At 40.0% G+C, this 17,168-nt stretch overlaps 1 protein-coding gene across 2 annotated transcripts in view; it reads left to right on the plus strand.

Moving 5' to 3' along the window:
* Window positions 1–15,813, plus strand: part of pdlim2 (PDZ and LIM domain 2 (mystique)) — a 32,719-nt gene extending 16,906 nt beyond the window's left edge. Inside the window, exons 7-10 of one of the 2 annotated variants that reach the window (XM_086313859.1) lie at window positions 7,143–7,255; window positions 12,449–12,594; window positions 13,250–13,361; window positions 14,358–15,813. In XM_086313859.1, coding sequence (XP_086169985.1) covers window positions 7,143–7,255; window positions 12,449–12,594; window positions 13,250–13,361; window positions 14,358–14,550 — 564 coding nt within the window. In that variant the 3' untranslated portion in view covers window positions 14,551–15,813. Of the gene's footprint in view, window positions 1–7,142; window positions 7,256–12,445; window positions 12,595–13,249; window positions 13,362–14,357 lie in introns of both variants that reach the window. The other variant, XM_086313858.1, reaches the window with a different exon arrangement.
* Window positions 15,814–17,168: the final 1,355 nt, after the last annotated feature.

Consider the following 17,168-nt stretch of genomic DNA (forward strand, 5'->3'; position numbering starts at 1 on the left):
TCAAGAATGGAGTTTATTTTTAATGGTGTCAAAATATAAACCTTTATAGACACAGTTGGATGAAAATTGAAGTAATTAAAGTATCAAAGAGGCTGGGAACTTAAGGAAAATTCAGCTCAACAGAAATGGCCACTCCTTTTTACTAAATAGAAATATACATATTATATAGATGATGATGGCTTGGAATGATGCACTTTCTCAGATCTGATGTGAGTGGGCCTCTTGTTTGGTTTGGCATGCTGGTGCTGTGCTAAGCCAAGCCAGTGTCTGGGGAGCAGTGCTGGCTGCACGGTCATGGTGGAGGGATGTTTTCTTCTCTGCACAGTGAGCTCTGTGACTGGGCAGTGTGAGGCCCTTTCACGTGGACTCGTAGCCGTTAAGCTCGGGGTCCATTGTGGCCTCTCCGTGGGCAGCATGCCTCTCGTCATCCCCTCTGATTGATCAGCACAGCTGTTTTTCTTTCCCCTGGAATGGAAAAGCAAACTGGGACACTTTTGATTCCCTGAGCTTTGCAGGCCTCTGGGTGCACTCATGGGGATAGATGGCCCTGAAAGTTTTATGGAGAACTGTTGGCTGAGAGAGATGGACCTTTTTACAAGTTGTTGGTGTTTACGAAGGTGGTTGAGCATAATGTCAACATTCCTAAAGTTGTTGTCAAGGGAATGACATGAATAACTGCCCCTTGATATGTTCGTGCCAACAAAAATAGACATGTTAGCATATATTTTTGTAGTTTTACACAGTACAACACCCACATTTTAGTGTAGTGATTACCAGGGGTGGATTGGGTGATCGTGAATCATAACTGTTAGGCTGCAGAAATGACATGTGGAGAGTAACTCTTCTGCACTGACATACCATAAATGCTGACATGTTAGATTTATGGTCTATAGTCATTTGTGGACATTCCTGTTGAAATATATGTGGCAGTTTTCCATCGCTATACAGAGTACTCCAGTATTCAGTACAGTTGGTTTAAATCTGTGTGAAATGTGAGAGTGGAACATATTGTTGTGATGCTGTGAGACTACTTGCAGTTAGAGCTCTGTTATCTTTGTGGGAGGAACTGTAAAAACACCAAAAAAACTACAAAAATGTCTTTATAAAAATTTGATCGTCAGTCTTGTTTACATTCAGCTCGTCTTGACTCTTACTGTAACCCCACCACACATTTTTTTTCTTTTTTGGCGCATGTGAAGAGAGTCATCTCGCCAACCATGAATTGGAAGTCCAGTGATTTTTAGTCCAACCATAATGAACTCCAGATGTCTAATGAGCTTGATATGCTGATTCAGTCAGAGCCTTGTGGGGAATTTTATAGGGATAAAAATGTGTTGCTCAAAGCACCCTTTGTGTATAAAACACTATGCAGACATATTATTGACCTATTCAGTTTTGGTAGCAGTGAGTCTCTCTCTCTCAGGCCACCTACACTAGAGATCTTACTTCATTACTTTTAGCTTCAGGAATCATTTGTTTATTAAACTAAAACTGCAGCACTTAATAACTGTTTCACGATCTGTTTCTGTCAAGCATGTTTTGCAGCACCCAGTATGCTCATCCATTCAGAGGTGTATCAGAATGCTGCTCATTCGATATCCAATGTTTCTTGGCAGTACTGTATGTTTAGAATCATCCTCTTATCTTGTTTTCTATGTTCTTCATTTAATCTTGTACAGTTTGATTGTGTGTGGCCATGGTAAAGGAGTAGAGAGTAGAGGAGCTATTAGGACCAAAGTCACAAAAATCTATTCCTTTGTTCAGTGTCACTGCTCTATATAAGCCTATTTTACAAATGTCTATGTATAAATCCTGAGAAAAATGAGCTTGACTTGTAAAGAATTGCATGCTGCAGCATAGACTGGAGTCCCGTAAGACTTTTGCATCAGTATTTTGGAAAAACAAAACAGAACACGAAGTTAGCATGCATTTAGATTAAAAAGAAAATTACCTTTAAGTCTTAATTGTCTTAGATTATATGCACAGGTATAGTCTCAGCACATTGTTTTAGTCATATCATTATTGGAACCAGGACTGTAGTCGGAGATGTAAGACCTTTCATAACGCAGGGGCAGTCGGACATGAGCCAATAAAAAAGGTAAAGAATGTTAATTACATGATTTTTTTTTTTTTTTTTTTTTTTTTTGTTCCAAAAAGATGTCCTGTGTTTAACCATGTATTGTGTTTTATTTGTAACAGAATGTGTACACAGTAATGCACCATTGCTCAGACATAATTACAAGGCAGGGATCTATCAGTAACAGTGGATAACGAGTAGGTTACTCTTCGCCTCAGGCCTTTGCTCAGGACCTCCACCAGTGCCCACTGCTGGATAGGAAAAAACCTACACAGCTCTGATTATTACCAAGCCCAGAATGTCTGGTGTCCCCCGCCTCATTGTAGTGCAGCACTCATGTCTGAGGTGGAGACAGTGAATTAGCAGTTACAGCACTTTCTTACAGCGGCAACTGTCTTCCCAAAAGTAGCTCCTCTAGGCATCACTCCTATGTGCTGCTGGCCAGTGCCCTGTAATTGAAGCTGCAGGGTGGTAATGATGATGATGCACAGTGGCTTGGTTGGAGCCAGACTGAAGACTCCTCTGCTGGCACTGTCCCCAGTGTTTCCCATGGGTCTTTATCTGAAACAGCTGCCTTCACTTTATTTTGGCATTTTATGCTTGTTGTGTCTAAAATGGATAAACTCTTGATTGTGTTTAGAATGATTTTTTTTTTTTCTTTTGTAACAGTTTTTATAATGCACTAAGGCTTTATCTCTAATATTGGTAAATGAATACGTCCCATTTATAGTTGCCCACAGTTTTGTTTTGCAGAGATCAGCCACAACAGTAAAATCACCTGCCTTCTAGTGGGTTGATTACTGTTATGTGCCAAAGCAACGCTGATCACATATTAGGAGTATATAAAAGTCTTTCAAAGGTGTGTGTAGCCACTGCAGTCTCAGGCGTTTTTGGATTCTGCATTCTGAATCTTCAATTAGTGTTTTGGCTGCTGCTGTGTTTTTTGTTTTGTTTTCTTTTTTGGAGACAGACATTACCACCACACAGGCCAGGCCAAGGCCAACATACCAGTTGCCAACCATCTTGCCAGAGAAAAATATTTATTTTCTAGCTGGTGGGTTGCTGTAGGTTATTGGTAGTTACTGTGAAATGGATTTGTAAAGGCCTAGAGATCAGTCAGCGGCTAGAGAGAATTTTGTGTTCTTTGACCGGTTGGCAAGTCATTGTGGGAGGTTGCTGGCAAATGTTACAAACACCCACAAATTATTTGCCGATCAGTAAAACTGGTCAGTTAAAGTTGCGACTTTTGAAGTGTGTTGGTTGGGAAGAGGGAAAGAACAGTGTCCATTTCTGGTTTGCACCAAACTTCTTGTAGTTTCACTACAGCAAAAAACTACAGGCGGCCACAACATTTATTTTACCTGGTGACAGCCAGCAACCTATGTAGTGACATGAGGGTCATCAAGCCTGTGTGACTGAGGCCTAAGCTCTTAGCTAGTGCTATTAAGCTGGTTTAACTTTGGATGGGTACAATCCACAGATAGGAATAATCAGCATACATTTATAACTAACATTACTAATAAATATTTGCCAATGCACCCAGAAGTGTCTTTAAAAAAACACAATCGTGGATGCTGGCAGCAGATCTTTTGGGTCTTGTAGGTTGCCAGTTTGGCCCTTCATAGACTGGGTTGGATCAGGTGCACCTGTCAGAAGGGGACCAACAGATCTCCATCTGACCAAGGCTGGAGAACTTTTTTTGTGTTGTGCATGTTCTGGTTGAGACCACTTGTGTCACTTAATAGTGTGTGGTTATGCTTTATGTGAAAGAACATTAAGGTGAATGGTACTTGCCAAGGTAACATCTACATGAATGTCAAGACTAAAGAATGTAGGTTTTAATACAATGTATACTTTGTAATATGTGAGTTTCTGGGGCACCAGTGTTTGTATTTTCACATGTTAAAATCAAGCTGAATCCCATAAATGTCGGGTCAGTTTTTGCTGACGCACAAGGGTCTTCTCTGTTTCTTTCCCCAAGCATGCTGGGATAGGCTCCAGCCCCCTCTCCCCTGCCATGGAAGATGTGAGTGTATAAAATGGATGAACGATGAAAATAAACAGCAGGTTTCAGCACAACCTTAAGTTGCCATGTTTTCCACAGTAAGACAGATGTGGCCCTCCGTCTTACTGCTGCAAAGGGCCTCATACATAAAGTTAGAGATTTTAAAATTAAGACATTTTAAATGCTGGAGTTTATTTTGTTTTGTGTTGGTATTGGCTGTTTGGGCATTATATTAAATATCATAGAACTTCAAGCATGAAAAATGGTTAACACTGAAATGGAAAAAGCACATAGAAAAACCCAAATTCTGAAACCTTGCATGTTACTTTGGCAAAAAACATTGTTTGTGTTGGACCAATGGGACGTGGATATCCAATCTGTTCTCCAGGCAGATTTTGTCTCTGTGCATTTGTATGTACAAACACACCATAATAAGCTAAACAGTATACCTAAAGAGGATATATAGTGCTCAATAGCTTGATGTTATTTTAAATGCAGTACAGCATTCCAGCAACTTGCCCTAATGATCTTGGGATTGTTGACTATGAACTCCTGATTACAGTTCAGCGCAGCTTTAATCAGAGCTTCCTCTTCTTGCCAGCCACTGGAACCACAAAAAAATTGGCTGATGATATTCTCCGCTGGTCTCTTCCATCTGTGACCATTCTCTCATCCAAGAAAGAAAATAGGCTTTCCTCAGCTCACCCGTATTTCTTCTTGAGTTTTCTAGTACATGAAACATGGGGGTATTGTTGGCACTGTCATGATGCAGTTCCCCAAATGCACTGTAGAACTGAGATCACTGTGTGTAATGGTTCAAAGGCTTAAAATGCAACAGTGATGATCTGGAACAAAGCATATGCAGGAAGCATTGGTTAAGGCTTTGCTAGTCATGTAGCAGTTACCGCTATAAAATTCTGGCACTGGATTTCGCAGAATGGATTGTGGTGATGGGAGAGCTGCTCTGGTTGTGCAGACAAAGTTTTTTTTGAACTTTCTAAGGTCAAGCTCAGTCACAGCTGCATACTCCCTGTCACAGTGGAGCGCATGTGTTTTTTCTTTATCCCTTTTGTTTTTCTTTACTTCATTGCATTCCTCTTGAGTCTCCGAGCCGAGCTGTGATTTTTATCCCTAAATTCTTATGATGTTGGAATGCATGAAGATCCACATTCAGTAGCTGGACACTTATGTAACATATATTTGGTTTGTATTAGAATAGATTCATCAGTACATACTGCTTGGCTTCACTAGGTCTGAAAGAATCTATACATATCCCTCCAGTACATTCCCTAGAGATTTGCTCAAATAAAGACAGCATGGATGTCTCTATTCGTGCATAGTGATAGTATGAAATATATGATGTTCTGAGCCTCTGCCTTTTGTGGTGGGTTTATCCTGGGAGGAATCATGGGGAGCCATCCCAGTGATCATTTCTGGTAAAGGCTTCCTGGCATCCGCCACTAATCTACCCACTCACTAAGGAAAAAGAGCAGGAAAATTGGACTCGATTGAGAACAGAGACATTGTTCAAAGAGTTTCTGAATTGGAAGCGGGTGCTGGCATTGGGCACACAAATCTTTGACTCCATCCATGCTATTTGTTCAGTACTGAGCTCTTGCATCAGCTCCAGCTTGACTTTCAGATGTGTGCTGGTTCAAAAGGTTGGGTGGAGCCACTTTGCTGTGAAGCCCATGTAACACTTGTGCCAGCTGGTGACATTTGAGGGAGGAGAAAAAAAAAATCAGTGAGCTTTATTGCAAAAGCTGTACTCTTGGGTTGTCTGTGGGCTTTGCGATTTCTAGCACAAGATCTCCTGCACTGTGTGCACTGTGTGCAGGAGATGAAATGAAGTAACAGCTTTATTTCACAAGTAAACTTCAGTAGGAATATTGCAGCATATGTGATCAACAAGTATGACTGCTAATTATTCTGAGCTGTGCCAAGTAGTCATGAGGACTTAAAATACCAGTTTTGAAAAGACAGCAGTGAAATAACTGCCAGGTTTCTTTTTGCCACAGGTTGGCTAGTCCATTATCCTTGTTGAATGATATTCACCAGGAAATAGTCAGACCACATGTAACACATGTACTGCTCTAAATCATAATCAAGCTTTCAGCTTCCAAGTTCAGGATTGGGAAATATAATATGGCATTTTGATGATTCTGTCTTAACTCTGTACTGCATATTTCTTTTCCTGAGCTAAACTAACATGCTGAGGAATGAATTTCAGGAGTTTTTTTTCAACCCATACTGTTAGAGTAAAGATGGAAAAATCTACCTTTAACTTAATGGTGGAACTGCTGGATCACCTGTAGGTACTTAGCGCCCTCTTCTGTCAAAAGTCAAATATTTTTCACTTGACTAAGATTTCTCAATTTCAGTATTTGTACTGTAAGTGTTCATTTTGACTGATTTGTGTGATGCTGCTGTTTAACTACAGTAACTACAGATGAATAATCATCAGGTTTGTAGAGCATCTGGAACCTATTACAGTACAAGCTGGCTCTGAGTTTCTCTTCAAACCAATTTTCCAGTTAGTACCAAACACCTGTTGCTACACCATCAGTCATCTATCAGCTGTGGGAGTGGAGCACACCTAAGACTGTGCATGATTAACACGATGAAACAATGTTAATTCAGCTTGCTGAGATTGAAATGGATCAGCAGGAACAACCAGTAAAAGGAATGTCGGTGTGACTCAAGCTGTCAAAACCTTGGCAGCACAGTGAATCACATTAAACAATGCAAGCATGTAGCTTATTTGGTACTTGAAGTTGAAACATTTGTCTAAAATCCGATGAAGGTTTCAATCGGATCTCGCCTGGTTTGATCTTGACTGAATGTGTCTTTCAAAAGATATAATTTTATTTCAGGTTTTCATATTTAGAGTTTCTGGAAATATGGACGAACTGCCTTCAATACCAAAACACTCCTTGGTGGAGAAGCTCTTCAGAATCTCACCCACTGAATTCCTGTCTCTGAATGGAGCAAAACACTTGGTGTGTCTCTTATGTTTAAATTGCATCATTTCATACATTTTTGCTCTCTCCTTCTCCACAGGACTTCTCGCCTTCAGACTACAGAAACAACTCTGTGTCCAACACAACTCCACAAGGACGCTTCTCACCCCAAAGTCCCACTGAGCGTGACGTACCAGTGTCGCCTCATCGCAGGTAAATGTTACACTTTTACTCCAACATAATTAAAACCTACTTTTGACTCCTATACACACACAGGATTACCACACCAAATGGATTGTTCTCTTTTTCTGAGAGCAAACCGGGACTCTTTCACTTCTTTAGGCTTAAAATTTAGGTGCACGCTCAAAGGAAAAACCCGACTTGGTTTACAGTGGCTGTGTTAAGCCGTGGTTGGCATTTTGTGGCCATAGTTGGGAGTTAACTTGGTCAACTTTGTGGGAACATTCTGTCTTTAAGTATGAAAATTATGTTAATCATGTGTTATGGCCTTCACAGTTCCCAACTTTTAATGCAGCTGGGAATCTCCTGGTTTTGTGTAAACAGTGCTTCCACCACATCCATAACCAAGATGTTCTGGAGGAACATGGAGGCAAAATATTTTACAACAGCAGTTGGTTGACGATGGCTTTTCCTTTGATTTGATTCTCTGGTTTTTCTTTCACATGATAGATCCAAATATTTATTTATAAGTGACTTATGTATGTATGTATGTATATATATGTATATATTGTACTATTCTTAGTTAGCGTATTGTCTGTCTTGTCTTAATGTTGGTTTAAAATGGAGCACTGTAACAAAAAATAATTTCCCCCAGGGATCAATAAAGTATTCTGATAGCTTGATATCCAACTACTCGAGGGCCCCTTTAGAGGACAATGCACAACAGAACCTAAAGCTTTAACATGTACTACAGCGTAAGTTTTTTTTCCTGTCTAATTGGAGTATACACAGTTTCAATGCAGTAATTTAGTGCCACCTATAGGCCTGTAGAGGCTGCACCTGCACATTCCACCATCACCTGGTACCTCATTTATAACTGTAAAGCTGCAAATATGGCATGAAAGTGGGTACTTACAGACCATGCACACATGTATTTTGAAATTTTGGAAAACTACTAAAACGGGTGGTAATCATCGAACTTCTTTATTATTAGATTTTTATAGAGAGATTTGTATTTACATTTGTGATCCTTCTCAAATTTTGTACTTTATCAAAGAAATAATTACACCCAAATTATAATAACAATTAAGGCTATTTGCATTACACTGTGTTAGTAGTAAGACACTTATTATTACCTCTACAGAAGTGAAAATAGTTTTATCTGGTTGCATCAGTGATCTCATCTTGAAAAATTCTTTCAGTTTCTCAGTTGTTTCCTCATTTTTAAAATCTCTGTCAAAATGCAGATTAGCTGAGAAATCTGCCAAACCAGTTCCTTCATTTAGAGTAAAACAGCCAGCTTGTGAATCTACTGATATTGTCCAGGTGGTTCTCGATGTTTACTGCTTTTTGCAGAAACATTTGGAGTCAAATGAACCTTTGGGAAACGGCTCATCACCTCCCTCAGCAACACTTTAGTTTCTTGTTTCCTGCCTCACCCTCTCTGATTAGGTGATGTAGCTGTAATTTGATTCTGTTCCCACTGTGCAGGTGCTGCCCTCCTAAGCATTGTTTGGAATATTTGTTGTCCCAGAAGAAATTGGTGTTTTCACTTCAGTCTCTCACACAATCCTTTCTGTCAGCACGCTCACGGTGGCTGTTTTTTCTTTCCCCTCCTCAGTGCACGATAGTTGACTTTGGACTTTAGACCCAAGTCCAGCTGGGCTAACCATAGCTAGTGATGTGTCAGCAGCTGTAGTCAGACCCTTCCCAAAAAAGATTGATTTTTGCTTCTCCCCCTAATTGGCCCCCAGTCTAGAGCTAGCACAGAAAGTCTCTCCCTGTTCTTTCCAGCCAATCACAGACTCTGTAACACCCATTTTCCCACCCCTTCATGATGCATGGCCAATGAGTTTCAGCTAAAGGCACACCTTTCAGTCACTCTTGCATTTTCTGTGCCGTCTGGTTTAGATAGAGGTGTGTGCTCTTCATCTGCTTGTGTGTCAATATTGTTTGTTCTTTTGTATGTTGGTATGTTTGCCGAGTTGCTCTAGCACTGTTAAAAGGACAAGGACTTTAGCTGGAGTTGTTCTTCCCCACTTTTTTCACTCTCTTTCTCTCTTTTTTTCTTTTTGAGGTGAGTCTCGTCATCTTATGTTTTGCTGTTTTTAATTCCTTCTCTCCATATGTTTTGACTTTGGTTTAGATGTTGTACTTCAAGGAAACCAGTTCATAAATATGGCTGGAATTTAGCTTTGTGATCTTAGATGTTTCGACTACATGCAGCTATGCCTTGGGTCTCATTGTTGCTCGCGTGAGCCAAGTCTGGATACAGAAACCAGCAGCACATTCGTCTTGGCCACTGATATATACATGTGAGAACATTGGAAAGCGCAATTCCCAAGAGTTTTGTGGAATTAGATTTAAAAGTGATAGTTGTTTTAATGTGCTTGCACTAATAATCTGTGTGCTTGACTGCTTGTTCAGATGCATGTTATTTTCTCTGACCATAAGTCCTGTTATTTCTATTCTTTTACCTAGAATTTCCATTTGTTTTGAGATAGCATGTCATGAGGGATGGTGAGGGAAAGGAAAAGGGGAAATGGCTTGCTTAGGGTGGAGCTGAGCATGTGGAAAACTTGGAGAGGTCTGAGAGGTCTGTTTTCAATTTGAACCATGTTCAGTGATGCAGAAGAAAGGGTCTGAGCATTTGTTTCATTCACATACTTGTTGCTATGTCTGTTTGCCCTTGTTTGTTGCAGCCATGTTCACTAAGGGGGAAATGGGCTTTGCATACACAGAAATATATCTTATGAAAATTCTCTGAACATGTTCATTTAAAACCATTACTCATCTTTGCAGCTGGACAGTGAACCTGAACCTAAAACCCAAGAAACCAGGGCTGTTTCCTTTTTCAATGGCCACGTCTGTCTCTTTGCCTCAGCCCAATTCCAGTTTAACAAAGTTGTCTAGTCTCATAATTTGAATTATCAGTCACGCGAACTGATTTGTTTTTTAAAAGCAACACAGTCACAGATTTCTCATCTTGAATCTGCTTTAAACTCATAATAATTGAATGTATAGAGCCAGGCTACATGAAGTTAAAAAATGTTACAAATCTGCCAAAACCCAGCAACACGCTAACTGTAATGTTGTTGTACAAAAAAAATAAATAAAAAGGCTTTATAGGTTCACATCTGTATGTTAAATCACAACAGTGTTGAATGAAGTTGAGGGCTTTGTCTTCACACCACAGGTGTCAGTTAAAGCATAAATATCTCTGCAGTAGGTGACAACAGGTGGGACAGTCAGTCAGGTTGGGTTATTCTAGCTGACAAAACGGCTCCTATTTGAAGTAATCAAATCGCACCTAGTCTGAACAGTGTGTACCTGGCCGACTGGTTCCACATGACTGAAAACACTCCCTCCAGACAAACACACATACAGGAACAAAATTTTGTGTCTTACCAATGTTCTGCCAATCTACATTTTAGTACATGGGTTTCCTCAGCTCGGGTTGCTTGGAAGACGGAGCTTTTATCTGTTAAGTAATAATCATTCAGCTCAGTTTCTAATCCCCTTTGATGGAAGCTTCTTCTCCCCTCCTGCCCTTAACCTGAAGCTGAAATTGCAAAAATGCAGAGTTTGAAGTAATTTTCTATGGCTGTGTACCAGCGACAACAGTGGCTGGAGGCGTCATGTGTTTGAGTTGTCAGTCTGCATGTACGTGCAGGGATTCTCATGAACATGATGTGTCAGGTCACCTCGAGGGATTTTATAAAAATTTGGCACAGATTTGCAGTTGACCTCAGGGCCAGTGCAGCTTGTCGAAACACGTTTTTCACCACAACTCAAGAACTCATGGGCTAATTTCACAAGTTTCTAATGGGATAAAATGATGTGATGACATTTCATTTTGAAAAGGCCAAAGGTCACACCTTCACAAAAAGAGACACGCAACTGCGGGATCTCATGTTTCTTGGCTGTTGGAGAGGCTTTTGAATCAACTTTGTACTTGGTGCTGTTATTTTGTGCTATAGATTATGTAATGCACAAGCCTCTCTTATTACTACTTTGTTAACCGGTTTTAACTAATCAGAAGTTTTCTAAAAAAAAACAAAAAAACAAAGCCGCTTTTCGTTAAGCTCTTTATTTTATTTTATTTTTTCTTTAAGGATTTTAGATTTGAGATGTGGCTCTCTCAGTTAGCCTTTTGCCCTCCTTGTTTCTTCCTTGTAGCTGTTTGCTGAGTTAACAGCAAGACAGCAAAGTATGGTGTTACTGGTGGAGCAGGTTGAGCATTAGTTTGATATTGTTTGAATTCTTGTACAGAGTTGCTATTAATGTAGAAATAAACATGCCATTTCACATAGAAATCATACCAGATCATACTTGTATGGCTTTTCTTGGCATCAACTAGTAATTTCCCAAGAACCTTCCTGAAATAACAGTAATCCCCTGATCAATAAATTCAACAGTTCCCACTGTAATATCATATTTTAAATTTTGATGAGAGGGGAGACTTCTCTGGTTTGGTCTGGGTGTTGTCTCTGCTATTGTACAATGTTGGAGCTGTTGAAGCAGTCGTTGGAAGTACCTGCCAATATAGATTGATTTAGGAACAAATATGGCAGAAATCTCATAAATCAGATAAGTTGTTTTACCATTTTAGATTAGATAAAAGCGCTGTTCTGAGCAACAGCTAAAGAAGTTCAAACTTAGATGGGCCTCTTAGTTGGCTCTTTACAAACACACTTCTGGTGAATCTGCAAATGCATGTGATGAGTTGCAAATATGTGTGTGGAGAGAGTTACCCTTAACTCAAAGCTTTGATTTGCCCTGAGCTTATACTCACAGGCTCATGCGTCCTGCTCTGCCTGCACTCTGTCAGAGTGTAATACAGCAGACATTCATAATGAGCAGCACTCAGTTTCAGTTACTATTTTAAAAAAAAAAAAACAACAAAAAAACTTTTACATCTACATAGAGGAACCAACTGATATCCGATAAAGTTTGCCTTCTGCCTGCAAAACTGCAGCCAAAACACTCAACACAAACTTGTGCAAATTGCAACACGCCAAAGTGCAGCAAAAATCAAATGTACAAAAGAGAGCCGGAGAGGCCTGCTTTAAGTTATTATTGGTGACTTGGTTTTATGTCCATCTATTCAGTCATAATACAAACTTTAATGCTTTAATATCACCGTATCATACACATTTATATATTTTAAATCATATATAAATGAATAGATCCTATACTGATTATTATTGGTTTGTTTTACAGCAGTCCCAGTTCTGACTTTGCCATGCAGAGGTTCGACACAGACTCAGAGGTGTACAAGATGATCCAGGAGAACAGGGAGTCCCGCAATCCACCTCGTCAGTCCAACACCTTTAAAATGCTGCAAGAGGTCCTGGAGGCTGACGAAAAAGGTGAGACGCTCATTCATCCAAAGAGCATCCTTTATAGACAAAAGTGCACATTGTTTCATAAATATAAAAGTGTGTGTGTATGTTAGAACACACAAGAAAGTGGCAGTAGGTATTAGTTGAGCACAAAAGGGCTTTGTGACTGCAGAGATTTTATCCATGTGGACTGGCTGCTTTGAGACTTATTTTCTGCATCTGTCAGCTATATCAAGTACTTTATAATTCACTTCCTCTCTTGTTTCTGTTTGCTGCCCACATCTCCATCTTGAAACCATCCTTGACAAATGTGCATCATTCAGAACCATATGCACTTCCATATGTTTGTCATGAGGAGCGCAACTCTGCAGTGTGTGTGTCATAAAAATGTTATCATGGAATACATCTGTCTGATTCCCCTTTGGCTTTGATCTTTGGCAGTGAAAATAAATCCAGATAGTGATAACATTCTTTCATGACGTGATAATGGCCAGTATTTGGAAATTTCATATAGCGTGTCCCATAGGCGACGACCTTGTGATGACAGTTACCGGAAACATAAACAAGCTGCACTGACAGAGGACAGTGAAGACAAACAGAGTGCTGATGTGTTGAGCAGTGAGACGCAGCGTGTCAAAACTTCATCATGAGCAACTCTGTGTGTGTTTTTTTTTTTCTCCAGAGGCAGCTCTGAGGTTTCCAGGAAATCTTTCACCAAATGCCCCCAAAGCAACCACATCAGTGGGAGGAACCAGCAAATACCACACCTGCGAGAGGTGTGGTACCAAAATTGTGTAAGTCTGTGGTCGCCTGCAGTTACATGCTTAATTGGATAACATAGCCGTTGATATAATAATATATTTGTGTCTCAGACTCAGAAGATTTGATGCTGGTTTGTTTTACTTATAAATCTGCAAATGATGCTACACAATTACAAAACCTTCACACTTGAGCTGTGGTACATGAGACTTCTAGACCTGCCAGCCCAACCAGATTGAGCTATTATGGACAAAAGGTGTTTGCCTTGGTGACGAGAGTCAGACTTCCGCTCCCCTCTTATGCGCACCACTCAGCCATTTATGGTAGAGTGACCGAAGAGAACGGGTTCCTCAACAAAAGACAGAAGACACTGTGCTTATAGTTCAAAAGCAAAATACTTGGGTCTTAATGAACAAAGATTTAAGTATTTGGCTGCAAATGGTAATATTTATCTGGAACTGGAAGACTAGTCAGGATAGAGAAGTGTGTACATGACAAATACAAAATCCTTTTCTGGAGGGAATTCTTATTTATTTTTATTTTTTTATTTATTTGAGGCTTCACGTGTTTATAGAATATAATACTATATATATAAAATATACTACTTAATCGTTATCAGATTATCATAAAGATGTATATGAGATCAGGATATGAGTTGCCGTGAAACTCGCACATCAAATCACTGATTTTAAATTATCTGACCTCCAATTTGAGTCATACTCTGAAGGCCATGAGCCTCTTAACATGACCAGAATAAACTGGTGAAACTGAAATATGTGAACGAATGCTTCTGGTTTACCTGGTGCACAACACTGCCATTGTGGTCTGCTGTGTAACGATTTGTGGGGGAAAAATAATAGACAAAATTTCAAAAGGAGTCTGAAACATCAATTGTAGACAGTTCAAGCGGGTCTATTAACTGTTTTGTTTTAGCATGGTGATTATTTGTGCTGATTGTTGAAACTCATCATTTCACCGTTCGATCATCTAGTCTGTTTTCTTGGTGCCTGATTGCGCTCATCTCTCCGCAGCTCACAGGCCGTGCGCATCAACGACGATCGATTCCGCCACCCCGAGTGCTACACGTGCACAGATTGCGGTCTTAACCTGAGTATGCGAGGGCACTTTTGGATTGGAGATGTGATGTACTGTGAGAAGCACGCCAAAGAAAGATACCAGGGCCCGGGCAGCTCCCCCCCAGCCACCGTGTCCCCTCACCACTGAGTCTGCCACTCCACCCCTGCCTCACTGTGGACACAGAGGGCTGCCTGTTTGGCTTAAATATCCACCTCATCTGACTGAGTTTTAGATCTTGGGAAGATACACGGAGGTGGAGATGAATCAACAATATGGTCGAGGATGCTCTTTTCTGATCACATTTAACCATACTTTGCAGTAATATAATACACTTTGTTGCCTTCTTTGTAAATGTATGAGAAATGGGGCTTTGTTTGTCTTTTCTTTTTCTTTCTTTTTTTTTTTTTAAATTAACCAGCCTCCGTGCCATCTTTAGGTTATTCTTAGGCCTAATGATTCACAGCTGCCATGGACTCAAGCCACATGACATTATGCTAAGGCCAGATTTACAAATCACCACTGCTTTGGACAAACTCAACAGGGCTGACTCTGAGGATCAGGATCTTCATTTAAATTTTCTGCTGACACAGTGGGATCAAAAGAAAACTTACACTGCATGCCTTTTTAAAAAATGTAATGTACACAGATAGTGCTGTGTGGGTGTGTATGTGTGCATACTTTCTCATGCAGGGGTGTGGCGGCTTCTTCAGGCGTTCCCTTCATCTGTGGGTGTGTGTGCACATGTGAGAGTGAGAGGCAGAAAGGAAGAAGGGAAAGGGTGTTCACACTGTTACAAACACAGGAGTTGCAAATTTAGTATCAGGCCAAAAACCCCTGAGTTTTTCTGTATTTCTTTTGTAATCTGAATTTATAAATAATGAGGGGATTTTTTTTTGTGGCTGTTTTTGTTACCTTTTGAGGGACTAGAGTTTCATTTAATATGCAAATATTTTTGATGTTTGTGATTGAAATGTATTCTATAATGTAGATCACTTAAAATGCATAATGTATGCACAGGACATATAGTGTGAAAAGAATCGATGATGCTACACTTACAGCAGTACTCAGAGATGCACTATAATGTTCACATTTCATGTGGCACTTAATAAATTCGCACAACCTGAAGCTTCCTCAGCGATAATAACTGTTTTGCAGTTGTGTGTACCAAAATGTGTATGTGTGTATGCAGTGTTTTCCTGATGTGTTATTGTTTCTTTAATGTAACTATGTCTGCCAACTTGAAACATTTATTCTTCCCATATTAACACCAGAAAGAGTTTCGCCAAAAGTAGCACAGAAAAGAGTTTAACTGCTGCTGTAAGCTGGTTCTTTACCGCACATTTTTGAATGTAGAACAAGGTCTGTGACATACACAAACTGCAAACATCTCTTTGTAGTAGAAGTTGTACAGATAGGTAGACAGTTTATTTAAATGCATTTTTGCATATTTATTATTCCACATATTATATCGCACACAATCTAGGGATTATGTTTGTCATTATATTTAATTGTTTTACTAGTGGCTCCATAGTGCAGTGCCAGTAAAAGCTCTGCAGTTCATCCCAGGAGGAGACACAAATCCCTTGGGGTGGTTTGTGTCAGAAGAGGCATCCAGATTAAAAATCTGCCAACATGCTTTGTGAATAGCAGACCAGGCAAAAAGGAAACTAGAACGGTAGTTTGGATGCTTTTATTTTCCCACAAGCTTATCTGCCATCCAGGTCTTGTAACTGAATGAGCATTACAAAGTTGTTGGGAGACCCACGTCTATGACAAGAGATGTCTGATATAATTATGCAGCACATGAGGAGGGAGAGTTATGACGTGCGTTGCCTTTGAGGCTGTGTAACAGCTATGTAATTCACGTTCCTGACCAAAAGACGGCAGTATTACTGCAGTTTCAGACTTGTTCTTTATGAACTTATGAAAGCGATAAAACTCAAATTACACATGGATTAAGATTTTTAAACTCCGTTATAAAATCTTTGCGCAGGATTGGAAACAAAATATGGACATGAGCTGATTCATTTCGTGGAGAAATCTGATGGTATGTTTATATAAACAAGTGGGGGGAAGCATAGGCGAGTGTACTATGATTTCGGTTACTAGGCAATTATAGAATTGATTTCTGCATTATTTGTGGATCATTATACAATGACTACAAAGATAAACCTCCTTTGCAGCATTATATTGGATTAAATTCTAAATTACTTGAAAGACTTCGGATAAATGAGTGTTGACAGTACAGCACCACATCGTTTGATAACCCCTCAAAAATGTAGAAGTAAAGAGCTTAATGTTCTCATAAAGTGTTAAATAAAACCATTCACCCAGGAAATGTGCAGAAGTGGAGGAGTGACGAGTGCGCTGCGGATCTCACCACTAGATGTCACGAGCTCCTCGAGAAACACTCGGCAGCAGGTCGCCTGACGTCTGTTTCCCGGCTGGAAGTTTTCTTTTGTTTATCCATTGGCAGAAATCCGGACTTTTTGCCTGAAACTCAGCAGTCAGTGGGTCTGGTTTCTCTAATTGTGCTGAAAACCCCATTGTTTTACATGTTTATCTACCAGTGTGGGATTTGTAGAAGACGACCGACATACAAAACCATCTCTCAGCCTTCGTCACACATCCCCAAAAAGCTTGTATAACATCAGCCAAAATCGACACTGAGGCACAATCTCAACCCTATACGTTTTTTGGCTTTTTTAGCCTCCAACCTTCTCTGTTTTCCACCTTCGTGATGTTCTCCCCCTTTCTCAATAACT

Source organism: Aulonocara sp. 'chitande type north' Nkhata Bay, linkage group LG12, assembly GCF_057382095.1.
Source record: "Aulonocara sp. 'chitande type north' Nkhata Bay isolate Kocher_YH1m ecotype deep benthic linkage group LG12, A_spYH_male_GT1.1, whole genome shotgun sequence".
Classification (NCBI taxonomy): Eukaryota; Metazoa; Chordata; class Actinopteri; order Cichliformes; family Cichlidae; genus Aulonocara; species Aulonocara sp. 'chitande type north' Nkhata Bay.